The sequence below is a fragment of the Carcharhinus amblyrhynchos genome, chromosome 4, assembly GCF_965287045.1.
Source record: "Carcharhinus amblyrhynchos chromosome 4, sCarAmb.v2.hapA, whole genome shotgun sequence".
In the NCBI taxonomy this organism is placed as follows: domain Eukaryota; kingdom Metazoa; phylum Chordata; class Chondrichthyes; order Carcharhiniformes; family Carcharhinidae; genus Carcharhinus; species Carcharhinus amblyrhynchos.
In genome coordinates, this window is record NC_137327.1 from 63,131,484 (window position 1) to 63,145,294 (window position 13,811).

A 13,811-nucleotide genomic window follows, 5' to 3' on the forward strand; every position below is an offset into this window, starting at 1 on the left:
TTCTGATCATACTAAACTTCTCTAAATGCTCATAAATCCTGTTCCTCAGAATCCTCTCCATCAACTTACCAACCACTAAGGTCAGACTCACCGGTTGGTAATTTCCCAGGCTATCCCTGTTCCCTTTCTTGAAAATAGGAACCACATCCGCAATCTTCCAATCCTCCAGATCCTCTCCCATCTCTATCGACGACGCAAAGATCATCACCAGGGGCTCTGCAATCTCTTCCCTCACCTTCCACAGTAACCTGAGGTACATCCCATCCTGTCCCAGCGATTTATCTATCTTGATAGAATTTAAAAGTTCCAACACGTCCTCTTTCTTAATGTCCACATACTCAATCTTTTCAGTCCTCCGCAAACCTGCAGTACAACCTCCCAGATCATTTTCCACCGTGAATACTGAGGCAAAGTACTCATTAAGCACCTCTGCCATTCCTTCCAGTTCCACACAGACTTTTCCCCCTTCACCTTTTATAGGTCCAATCCCTTCTCTTCTCATCCTTTTACTCTTAATATATTTGTCGAATGCCTTGGGATTCTCCTTAATCTTACCAGCCAAGGCCTTGTCATGACCCCTTCTGGCTCTCCTAATTTCCTTTTTAAGCTCCTTTCTACAAACCGTATAATCCTCTAAATCCTTAACATCTCCTAGCTCTCGGAACCTTTTGTACGCCTTTCTTTTCTTCCTGACTAGGTTCATCACAACCTTTGGCAGCACGGTTCCTGCAACCTACCAAAACCTCTCTGTCTCATTGGAACATTGTCGTGCAGAGCTCCAGACAAACATTCCTTGAAAATCCGCCACCTTCCTTCTTTACTTTTCCCCAAGAACACCTCCTTCCAGTTTACTCGCCCAATTTTCTGCCTGATGTCTTCATATTTCCTCTTACTCCAGATAAACACCTTCCTAGCCTGCCTGATCCTATCTCTTTCCAATGCTATCGTGAAGGGGATAGAATTATGATCTCCGTCCCCGAGATGCTCTCCCACCGAGAGATCCGACACCTGTCCAGGTTCATTAGCCAGCACCATGTCAAGTACAGCCTCTCCTCTCATAGGCTTATCCACGTACTGTGTCAGGAAACCCTCCTGAACACACCTAACAAACTCCTCCCCATCCAAACCCCTTACCCTAGGGATATTCCAGTCGCTGTTTCGGAAATTAAAGCCTCCCATCACGACAACTCTGTTATCCCTATCTGCACCTCAACTTCCCCGTCACTATTGGGTGGCCTATAGAAAACACCCAGCAAAGTTATCGACCCCTTGTTCCTAACTTCCACCCTCAGAGACTCCGTAGACAGTCCCTCCACGGCATCCACCTTCTCTACTGCCGTGACACTGTCCCTGATCAACACTGCCACTCCGCCCCCTCTTTTGCCTCCCTCCCTGTCCTTCCTGAAACATCTGAATCCAGGCACCTGAAGTACCCAGTCCTGTCCCTGAGACATCCAAGTCTCTGTAATGGCCACCACATCACATTTCCAAGCAGCAATCCATGCCCTAAGCTCATCTACTTTGTACACTGCACTCCTGGCATTAAAGTAGACACACCTCAGACCCTCGGTCTGGGCACTTCCCTTCTCCATTACCTGTCTAACCTCCCTCTCATACTGTCTACAGTCCTTCTCTACCTGGGAGCTAACCTCCTCGCTCTCAGTCTCCTCATCTCCCCCCAGCTTTTCTAGTTTAAAGTCCCCCCTGTAGCCCTAGGCAACCTTCCCATCAAGATATTGGTCCCTCTGGGATTCAAGTGCCACCCGTCTTTATTGTACAGGTCACACCTGCCCCTAAAGAGGTCCCAATGATCCAGGAACCGGAATCCCTGCCCCCTGCTCCAGTTCCTCAGCCACGCTTTCACCCTCCACCTCATTCCATTCCTGCTCTCACTTTCCCGCGGCGCAGGCAGCAATCCCGAGATTACTACCTTCGCGTTCCTTTTTCTCAGCTGTCTACCTAATTCCCTATAATCCCTTTTCATGACCGCTTCCCTCTTCCTGCCTATGTCAGCGGTACCTATACGTACCACGATCTCCGCCTCCTCACCCTCCCCTTTCAGGATGTCTGGGACGCGTCCAGAGACATCCCGGATCCTAGCTCCAGAGAGACAAACCACCATCCGCGACTTCTGTCTGCGTCTGCAAAAACGCCTGTCTGATCCCCTCACTATGGAGTCCCCTATTAACACTGCCTTCCTCCTCTTTTTCTTACTTTTTTGAACTACTGGGTCGGGCTCAGCTCCAGAGACCCGGCCACCGCTGCCTCCCCCAGGTGAACTGTCCCCCCCCAGCAGTACTCAGACAGGAGTACTTATTATGAAGGGGGACATCCACCGAGGTGCTCTCCATCACATGAGCTTTCCCCTTCCTAACAGTTACTCACTTGCCTTCCTCCCGTGGCCCCGGTGTGACCACTTGTTGGTAGCCCCTGTCAATCACCTCCTCATTCTCTCTAATGAGACAAAGGTCCTTTAGCTGCAGTTCCAGTTCCTTAACACGGTCCCTTAGGAACCGTAGCTCCACACACCTAGCACAGATATGGATGTCTGGGAGGCCAGGAGCCTCCAGGACCTCCTACATATTGCATTGGCAACAACACACTGGCCTCACACTCATAATTACCCTTTTTAGAAATACGGGAGAGAAAAAAAGTAATTAAAACTTATAAACTTACCTTGCCTTGCCCTTCTCGCTTAAGTCCTGTGAGCCAAAGCCCTTACAGCTCACAAAAAAAACAAACTTACCTGCTGTCACTCCGAGTCTCTCTCTCACTCACTCTTTTTTTTAGGTTAGAGGAGGGGGGAGAGTGGGATACTCTACCTGTGTAGAGTATCGGGATTCCTCACCGTTCCAATTTATGGGGAGAGAGAACAAAACCTACCCAGGCCTCCTTGCGAACACCATCCGGTTTCCGGTTTAAAATTAAACAAAAACTAGAGAAGTTAGTTAAAAAAAAAATCACTGTGGCTTACCCTCAAGCACTCTTCTCACGAATTGCTCCCTCTCTGCTGAGCTCCCAAGGAACAATGAGCAATTTTACTGCAATACTGCAATTTTTTTAATTCAACATTGGTGGTCATTTTTTAATTTGCCTTGGCCCTAAGCTCTGGAATCTCCTCATTAAAGCTCTTTCCCTCTCTAACCTATTTCCTCCTTGAAGATACATTATGGGCATGATTTTCGCAACCCACTGAGCTGCTCGAGTAATATAGCAGGCTGGCGATTGTCAGTGGGAGGGGCAAAAGCAGGAGTTATGACCGGTGTCCAGCCAATCACAACTTTCCCAGGCCATTTTTTTAAACATAATCAGCGTCCTGCTGGAAATCAGCACGAGGCTGATTACAATATGTAAATCTGAATTTTTGTGTCATTAGCACAGGTTCACCAGTATTTCATCCTCTGCCCAGTGAGGTTCCCACCAGCGGGGATTAAAGCTGGTCTCCATCAACAGGGACTAGGCGAGATTACCTAACTGGTGGGGACAGAAGCTATTAAGGCCTGAAAGGAGGTTGGAGACAGGGGTGCCCCTGGGGTACTGCAAGCCTGGCACCATGACATTGTCAGCCTGGCATTGCCTACTAGGCAGTGGGCAGTGCCAATGGGGCAGGGCCTACTGGGGGGGCTGATTGCTTGTGGTGGTAGAGGACTTTATTATGCATTGATGGTGGGGGAAGGGGTGGCGATTGGGGTTGAACATGCGAGGAAGGTCAGGACTGACCATGGGGGAGTCGGGTGGGCTGTGTCAATGGGAAGTGGGGGGTCAGGGAGATTAGGCGAGATTACCTAACTGGTGGGGACAGAAGCTATTAAGACCTCAAAGGAGGTTGGAGACAGGGGTGCCCCTGGGGTACTGCAAGCCTGGCACCATGGTGTTGCCAGCCTGGCATTGCCTCCTGGGCACAGGGCAGTTCCAATGGGGCAGGGCCTATTGGGGGGAGCTGATTGCTTGTGGTGGTAGAGAACTGTATTATGCATTGATGGTGGGGGAAGGGGTGGCGATTGGGGTTGAACATGCGAGGAAGGTCAGGACTGACCATGGGGGAGTGGGGGGGGCTGTGTCAATGGGAAGCGGGGGTTCAGGGAGACCAGCGATTGATAGGTGGGGGTCAGGGATGCTGGTGATCAGGGTTGGGCGGGGGCCAGGGATGGCATTGGGAGGCCAGCGATTAGGGAGTAGGGGTCAGGGCTGACATTGGGAGGGCAGTGCATGGGAGGCCAGTAATTGGGGGGTGGTGTGGACAATGCGCATGTACTGCTCTCCCTACTGACAGATTGGAGCATGAATTGTGATGGCCTCTCAATGGAATCATGCCCTGCCTCCCTTTACCGGTGTGAATCCCCCGGCAGACTCTAAGAAGCATAGAGTGCTGGAAATTCATTCAACTAAGTACACCCAAAAAATGGGTGGGAAAATCTCCCATTTTCTCATCCATTGGGCACTTAGTTTCTTTCTGGGAAAATCGCCCGCCACATCTTTACTGTGGCTTTTGACCACCTGTCCTCACATCTCCTTAAATAAGTCAATGTCAAATTGATGTGGAGTGCCTTGGATTTCTTTTTTACGTTAAGACACTTTATAAATACTGTAAGAGCATAAAATATAGAAGCAGAATTAGGCCATTCGGTCCATCAAGTCTGCTTCGCCATTCAATTATGGCTGGTATGATTCTCATCCCCATTCTCTTGCCTTCTCCCCGTAGTCCTTGATCCCTTTATTGATCAAGAACCTATCTCTATCTTAAAGACACTCAACAACCTGGCCTCCACAGCCTTCTGTGGCAATGAGTTCCACAAATTCACCATCCTCTGGCTGAAGAAATTCCTCCTCATCACAATCTTAAAGGATTGTGCGGTTGTGGCCTTGATAGTGGAAACATCTTTTCCATGTTCACTCTATCCAGGTCTTTCAGTATTCTATAATTTTTGGTTAGATCCCCCCTCATCCTTCTAAACTCTATTGAGTACAGACCCGACCTCCTCAATTGCTCCTCATATGACAAACTCTTCATTCCTGGGATCATTCTTGTGAACCTCCTCTGGACTCCCTCCAAGGCCAGCACAGCCCCCCTTAGGTATGGGGCCCAAAACTGCTCACAATATTTCATGGGGTCTGACCAGAGCTTTATGCAGCCTCAGCAGTAAATCCCTGCTCTTGTATTCTAGCCCTCTAGAAATTAATGATGACGTTGAATTTGCCTTTTTAACTGTCAACTGAACCTACATGTTAACATTAAGAGAGTCCTGAACCAAGACTCCCAAATCCCTTTTGTGCTCCAGATTTCCGAAGCCTTTTCCTATTTAGAAAATAGCCTATGCCTCTATTCTTCCTACCAAAGTGCTTAACCTCACAATTTCCCACTTAGCATTGCATCTGCCACTTCTTTGTCCACTCTTCTAGCTTATCCAAGTCATTTTATAGCCTCCCCATTTCCTGAACGCTACCAGTTGCTCTACATATCTTTGTATCATCTGCAAATTTAGCAACAATGCCCTCAAGCTGTTCTTATTGACATCTGAGTTCCAGGTCATCATAGAGTCAGAGAGGTCTTACAGAAAGTAAAAGGCCCATTGGCAGATCAGCACCAGTCAAAGATAAACCACCTAACTATTTTAATTCTATTTTCTAGCACTTCATCATAGCCTTGTATGCCTTGACATCACAAGTGCAGATCTAAATACTTCTTAAATGCTACATGGGTCTCTGTCTCCACCATCCTCCTAAGCAGTGAATTCTAGACTCCCACCACTCTTTGGATGAGGAAGATTTTCCTCACATCCTCTCTAAACCTCCTGCTCCTTACCTTAAATCTTTGCCTGCTAGTCATTGATCACTCCACTGAGGGGAAATGTTTCTTACCATCTACCCTATCCATGCCCCTCATACTTTTATACATCTTAGTCATGCCCACCCCTCCCCCGCAGTTCCTTCTGCTCCAAGGAAAACAACCCCAGTCTATCCAATCTTTCTTCACAATTAAAATTCTCCAGCCCAGGCAACATCCTGATGAATTTCTTCTGCACCCTTTCGAGTGCTATCACATCCCTCCTATAATGTGGATTCCAGGCACACAATATTCTAGCTGTGACCTAACCAACATTTTATATAGTTCCAGCATAAGCTCCCTGCTCTAAGTCTCAGCTAATAAAGGCAGTTATACCCTATGTCTTCTCAACTACTTTATCCACCTGTCTTTTTACCTTAAGAGATCAGCGCACACAGAAGTCTTGGTACTTCCCAGGGTCCTGCTGTTCACTTTGTATTCCCTTGTCTTGTTTGTCCTCATCACCTTACACTTATCTAGCTTGAATTCCATTTGCCAATGATCAGCCTAACTGACCAGTCTGTCTATATCCTCCTGTAATCTAGGGCTATCCTCTCCACTATTTTCCACCCGACCAATTTTTTTATCATCCACAAACTTACTGATCAACCTTCCTACATTCAGATCTAAATCATTTATATAAAATACAAATAGCAGGGGTCCCAACACTGATTCCTGCAAGATCTCACTAAACACAGTCTTCCAGTCCGAAAAACACTCCTTGACTATCACCCTCTGCTTCATGCCACTCAGCCAAATGTGGGTACAATTTGCCAAATTTCCTTGGATCCCATCGGTTCTTACCTTCATTATTCGTCTCCCATGTGAGACCATATCAAAAGCCTTGCTCAAGTCCAAATACATTAAGTCAAATGCATTGCTCTCATCTACACAGCAAGTTACCTCTTTGAAAATTTCAATCAAGGTGGTCAGACATACCTTCAGTGGTAGGGAAACTTCTGGACTTGCATGGATAGACTGGGATTTTTGATTTGATTTGATTTGGTGTATTATTGTCACATGTATTAGGATGCAATGAAAAGCATTGTTTCTTGCATGCTGTATAGATAAAGCATACCATTCATAGAAAAGGAAGGGAGAGAGTGCAGAATGTAGTGTTACAATGATAGATAGGGTGTAGAGAAAGATCAACTTAACGCGAGGTAGGTCTATTGAAAAATCCGGTGGCAGCAGGGACGAAGCTGTTCTTGAGTCGACTGGTACGTGACTTCTGACTTTTGTATCTTTTTCCCGACAGAAGGAGGTGGAACGTCTGGGGTGCGTGGGGTCCTTCGTTATGCTGGCTGCTTTTCCGAGGCAGTGGGAAGTGTAGATAGAGTCAATAGATAGGAGGCTGATTTGCATGATGAATTCAGCCACATTCATGCCCTTTTGTAGTTTCTTGCCATCTTGGGCAGAGCAGGAGCAATACCAAGTAGTGGTTTGTTCATTGTTAGCGTGAGTGAGCGAAACGACCACTACGGACTCAGGGTGAAGTTCAATAACGGCACAGCTTTATTTTCTTTTACGTCGACAGAGAAGCGCAGTCAGGACATACAATCGGACTGTCCAGAAAGTGCTCTGTCTGTCCCTCGCAGCAGGCTATAGCTATACCTGAACTTCGGTGCAGTATGCGATTCAAATGCTAATACTTTATTTACAGTATTCGACCTTAGCCATCCTGTCTCAATGTTTTCAAGTGTTGAGGAAATTGTTTTAGGTGTGTGTTAATGGTTTTGTTTGATTGGTTATTAATAGTCTAGCATCTCCGGGGTTTGAACCATAGGTCATTGATCTCAAAAGAGGTTTTGAGGGGCCAGGAATGTTTCCTTAACTATGCTAATTTTAGGTGGGTTGTTTGACTGTTTTAAAGGTGCTGATTTTGATAGTGTGGAGATTTAGTTCCTGTAGGTGCCCTTATGTGCTAGCCCTCATTTGCATTCTGAAAGCATGCTCTTGCCTGCTGATCGGTGTCTCTTATTTTGTGATTTTTAGTGGAGAGGCTCTGAGTGTAACTTTAGTCTGTTTCCATTTTGTGTGCCCAGTTTCATAAAATTTGTTGTCCGATAACATTCCCCTCCCCAGTTCAGATCAGAGTCGGCACTTCTCCCCCATCTTCATCCGATCATCAGTCCCTTCCCCCCTTCCCTCCTGATCCTCAGCCCCTTCCTCCTCCCTTTCCACCTGATCATTGACCCCTTTCCCCTGCACTTAAATCATCAGCTCTTCCCCTCCACAGTTGAAGCTGGCACTCACTTCCATCTCCCCCACCAATGGCTATCCAATGGAGCATACCCTGCTCCTCTGCCTTCTCCTAGCTCCCACCACATGAAGCTCCTGCTGGGGCCTGCCCCTTGGCACAGGTTGGCACTACCAGGTTAGCACTAGAGGGAGTTTGGTGTGCATGTACACTGGTGTCTGCATTTTTACTTTCTGCCTTATTCTAACCCCATCTAATCACTTGCTATTGCCTACTCTAATTCTATCAAACTCTCCAAATATTCCACCTACTTTGAGTAGTTCTCTATTTCCTGCTGCCTGTTGTTCTCTCTGGTCTGAATTTCCCCTCAGTTTCCCATCCTCCTACCAAATTTGTTTATCCTTTCACAGCAGCACAAGCGAACCTCTCTGTGAAGACATTATCCCACTCCTGTTAATGTGTACCCTGTCCTCCTTGTACAAGTGCCACCTGCTCCAGAACAGTTCGAATGCCTCCAAAATTTAAAGATGCAATTCCTACTCCATTTCTCCAGGCACCTGTTGAACTGCTCAAACTTCCTATTCTTTACGTTCAGTGGCACATGGCATTAAGAGCAATTCCGGGGTTACAGCTCTTGAGATTCTGATTTTTTTATTCCCTTCCTTACTCCTGACTCCTACTTTCAGGGCCTCATCCCTTTTTCCTGCCAATATCATTGGTCCTAATGTAGATCCTGACCTCTGGCTCCACACCCTCCCCGAAAAGAATGTCCTGCGGTCACTCTCTGACATTCTTGACCTAGGCTCCAGGGAGGCAATATACCATTCTGGAGTGTTGCCTATGGCTTCAGAAATAATGGGCGGCATGGTAGCACAGTGGTTAGCACTGCTGCTTCACAGCTCCAGGGACATGGGTTCAATTCCCAGCTCGGGTCACTGTCTGTGTGGAGCTTGCACATTCTCCACGTGTCTGCGTGGGGTTCCTCTGGGTACTCCGGTTTCCTCCCACAGTCCAAAGATGTGTGGGTTAGGTTGATTGGCCATGCTAAAATTGCCCCTTAGTGTCCTGGGATGCGTAGATTAGAGGGATTAGCAGGTAAATGTGTCGGGATATGGGGTAAGGCCTGGGTGGGATTGTGGTCTGTGCAGACTCGATGGGCCGAAGGGCCTGTTTCTGCACTGTAGGGTTCTATGAAATGCCTGTCTGCTCTCCCAACTATCCCCTACTGCTGCAGCAATTCCAGTCCTCCTCCCCCCCTTGTGCAGCTAAGCCACCCATTGTGCCACAAACCTGGACCATGCTACAGTCCTCCGAGGAGCCAGCTTGCTCGCCAGCATCCAAAATGGAAAAGTGGTTGGAAAGTGAGATAGTCATTGAGAATACATATTCCATATGGCTAAGTTGCACTGACATACCTTAAGCTTTATATAAGGCATTTACTATGGTATGATATAATGTAATGAAATAGGGAAGGTGATGACCTAGTGGTATCATTGCTAGACTATTAATACAGAAACTCAGCTAATGTCCTGGAGACCTGGGTTCAACTCCTGCCTTGGCAGATGGTGGAATTTGAATTCAATTTTTAAAAATCTGAAATTAAGAATCTACTGATGACCATGAAACCATTGTCAATTGTCAAATTGGAAAAACCCTTTAATGAAGGATATCTGCTGTACTTATCCGATCTAGCTTGTATGTGACTCCAGAGCCACAGCAATGCGATTAACTCTCAATAGGGTAACTAGGAATGTGCAATAAATGCTGGCCAGCCAGTGATGCCCATGTCCCATGAATGAATTTTAAAAAACTCACCAGTCACTCACCAATTGTCTCTCCTCTTTGCCAAGTCCGGAATGGCCTTTATTTATCAATCAATTAACTTCTGGGCTTCTTTTAATGTCATTTTTAGATTTTACCTGTAGACTCTCTCTCTCATTCTCGTTTTCTCCAAACTCCCGCTGCTTTTTTCTCTCCAGTGTTTCACTTCTTAATGGGCTCTCTCTCTCCCTCTGAACTCCAGCTGCTTAATGGACGTCCTTTGTAGCAAAGTAAGAACCAGCTATTGAAGGCTAAAGAAAGGTAAAAAATGAAAATATTGAACTCCCTCACTCAACAAACTCCAAATTAAGCACTTAATTCACCCAAAGCAACTTTCCAGTGCAGACCACAGCATTCTAGTGTAATGATTATTTTTGCAAAGTTGTGACAAGGAAGAAAAATTTTAACTTGTAAAAGGGCAAAAATTGTCAAAGTAGCTGGTGAAGCTTCATAAAAATGAATGACATTGTTGCACAGAGTAATTTTCAGGTTGCAGTGACAGTAAGTAATCTGTTTGGAGAGCAAGCCTAATGTCGGCTCGCTGGGATTTCTTCTCTGAATGATTATCTGTCTTTTTCTTTCCTATATTTCCCAGTGTTGTATTTCGACATCGGAAGAAGAACGTGAAGGCAGATGAAATTCCTACAAAGAAATACATCATGAGCACAGGAGTATTTCAGTTTGGTCCACTGCTCTGTGGACTAACAAGAGAAAGGTAAATACGGGATGAAACAATAAATAATTAATCCAGAGTTTGAGTTGATAATTTTCCAGGATTGCCTTGCAGTCTCTTGGGATTAGAGAATAATTTTCCCAGCACTTGGAGTGGTGTGGTGCCCAGTGGTTAGCATTACTGCCTCACAGCGCCAGGGACCGACTGCTTGGAGTTTGTGTGGAGTTTGCACATTCTATCTGTGTCTGTGTGGGTTTCCTCCCTCAGTCCAAGGATGTACAGGGTAGGTGGATTGGCCATGCTAAATTGCTCCTGGTGTCGGGGTAGTAGGGTAAATGTATGGGGTTATGGGGATAGGGCCCGGGTGGGATTGTGGTCAATGAAGACTCAATGGGCTGAATGCCCTTCTTTTGCACTACAGGGTTCTATGATACTGCAAATAATCAATGAAAAATAGGGAGTTTAGAAAAATGAGGGTTTTATATTTCATTTTGTTTCAATATTTTTGTTTATTATTTATAATATTAGAATACTTGGTTGTAAAGCTATTTGACTGGCAAAGCATTTGGAAGTGTGACCTCATGTGTTGAAACATCCAAGAATGCACCCAACCAGACATTTATCAATAGTGTAAGGTTGAAAAGGGTTTCCTGTTTGTAACTTCTGTGTTTGGGTGACTTGCGGGTACTGGGGCGGAGGAGGTATATCTTAACTTGTATACCCATGTATTCTGCAATGTTATTTTTCTGGGCCACATTTGGCCAAGATATGTGACTCCACTTACTAGGAGATTATCCCAGAAATGGACAAAGGTGGGTGGGAAAATTGTGTTGAAGCCGTCAAAGACAATGGCAGCTGTCTCCACTGTATAATCCAACACACAAAAAGAATCAAGGTGTGAGTCCCACGACACATTGTCTGCCCTGCCAGCAACTTAGTCTTCTCAAAAATCAGGTCATCTTTAAAAGGCCAACTCAGCACAAAGGAATTCACATTGGAACCTTACAAGCACCCCCAGCACTGCCCCCACAAAAAGAAGCTATTCAATAATATAGGAGGGGCTAGACAGTGGAAGAGTTCCAGACTGCACGTGCCCCTGGAAACTATATCAGCATAGAACCAACATGCTCCACATTGACCCCCACCACAGCCATAAAGTGCTGCAGGATGGATTGATGAGGGCTGAGTGGTACTTCCACCCCTGGAATTGCCAGCCAAACCAATGGCCTGCCGCTCCATTGATTTTGGCAGCACCACAAAGGTGTCAGTGGCTGCTGCGGAAATCGATGAAAAAGAAGGAATATGAATATGTCATATGGGGAATGGTTGAGAACTCTGGGTCTGTACTTGTTGGAGTTTAGAAGGATGTGTGGGGACCTTAATGAAACTTACAGGATAATAAGAGGCCTGGATAGAGTGGACGCAGAGAGGATGTTTCCACTAGTAGAAAAAACTAGAACCAGAAGGCAGAACCTCAGGCTAAAGGGGTGATCCTTTGAAACAGAAATGAGGAGGAATTTCTTCAGCCAGAGAGTGGTGAATCTGTGGAACTGTTTGCCACAGAGGGCTGTGGAGGCCAGGTCATTGAGTGTCTTTAAGACAGAGATAGATAGGTTCTTGATTAATAAGGGGATCAGAGATTATGGAGAAAAGGCAGGAAGATGAGAATGAGTAAAATATCTGAGATGGTTAAATGGTGGAACAAACTCAATGGGCCAAATGGTCTAATTCTGCTCCTATGTCTTATGGTCTATGGAAAGTATCCCAAGGCCTCGATTCCCTGGAGCAGGTAATTTTGGGGTATTGGGCTGGGAGGGTTTGAGTGCATGAAGGAAGAGGAGCAGTGGGGGATGGAAGGGTTGGGTTTAAAAGGGGGAATGGATAGAAAGGAAGGTGGAGTGTAACCTTGAAGGGGTGGGGGGGATTACAGTAATCAGCAAAGAGCAACACCCGAAGAGTTGCCTCCACCCGCATCCCTTTCTCCCCACCTTTTAAGCACCTAAGGTAAAAACCAGGATTCCTGTTTCTGCCCTGCTGGTCATGCTTAAGTTCCTGGAAACAAAATGTTCAGAAAAGACAGAAAAGGAAAGAAAGGAGGAAGGGTGACAGTATTAATTAAGGAGAACATTGGAGTGCCAGAGAGAGAAGTTGTGCCAGAGTGGTCAAGGATTATCTATTTTGTAGAACTAAGGAACAAAAAAGGTGCAATTACATTGCTTGCTGTGGTCTATAGTTTATTAACTAATGGGAAACATATAGAAGGATATTTTGGCCTTGGAAGGAGTGCAGAGGAGGTTTACTAGGCTGATGCCGGAGTTGAGGGGGTTGAGCTATGAGGTGAGGCTGAATAAATTAGGCTTGTACTCGTTAGGTTCACCATGGTGGGCTTCTGCAGAAAATGCAGATGTATGGGATTGGGGGTAATCTAGGTACTTGGATCAGGAATTGGCTGGCAGATAGGAGACAGAGGGTGGTGGTTGATGGTGAATATTCGTCATGGAGTTCGGTTACGAGCGGTGTGCCTCAGGGATCTGTTTTGGGGCCACTGCTGTTTGTAATTTTTATTAATGATCTGGATGAGGGTATAGTTGGGTGGATTAGTAAGTTTGCTGATGACACCAAAGTCGGTGGTGTGGTAGATTGTGAGGAAGGGTGTCATAGTTTGCAGGGTGACTTAGACAGGTTGCAGAGCTGGGCCGCGAGGTGGCGGATGGAGTTTAATGTGGAGAAGTGTGAGGTAATTCATTTCGGTAGGAGTAACAGATGTGTTCAGTATAGGGCTAACGGGAGGACTTTGAATAGTGTGGAGGAGCAGAGGGATCTAGGTGTATGTGTACATAGATCCCTGAAGGTTGGGAATCAAGTAGATAAGGTAGTTAAGAAGGCATACGGTGTCTTGGCGTTTATTGGTAGGGGGATTGAATTTAGGAGTCGCAGCGTCATGTTGCAACTGTACACAACTCTGGTGCGGCCGCACTTGGAGTACTGTGTGCAGTTCTGGTCCCCACATTACAGGAAGGACGTTGAGGCTTTGGAGAGGGTGCAGAGGAGGTTTACCAGGATGTTGCCTGGTATGGAGGGGAGGTCATATGAGGAGAGACTGAGGGATTTGGGGTTGTTTTCACTGGAAAGAAGGAGGCTAAGAGGGGATCTTATTGAAACATATAAGATGATTAGAGGTTTAGATAGGGTGGATAGTGATAGCCTTTTTCCTCGGATGGAGAATGCTAGCACGAGGGGGCATGGCTTTAAATTAAGGACGGATGTCAGGGGTAGGTTCTTTACCCAGAGGG

General features: G+C 46.2%; 1 protein-coding gene across 1 annotated transcript in view; it reads left to right on the forward strand.

The window, feature by feature from the left end:
• hydin (HYDIN axonemal central pair apparatus protein) overlaps window positions 1–13,811 on the forward strand; it is a 1,114,396-nt gene that overhangs the window by 791,397 nt on the left and 309,188 nt on the right. The window contains exon 50 of the mRNA XM_080187991.1: window positions 10,441–10,560. Within this exon, the coding sequence (XP_080044117.1) occupies window positions 10,441–10,560 (120 nt within the window). The remainder of the gene's footprint in view (window positions 1–10,440; window positions 10,561–13,811) is intronic.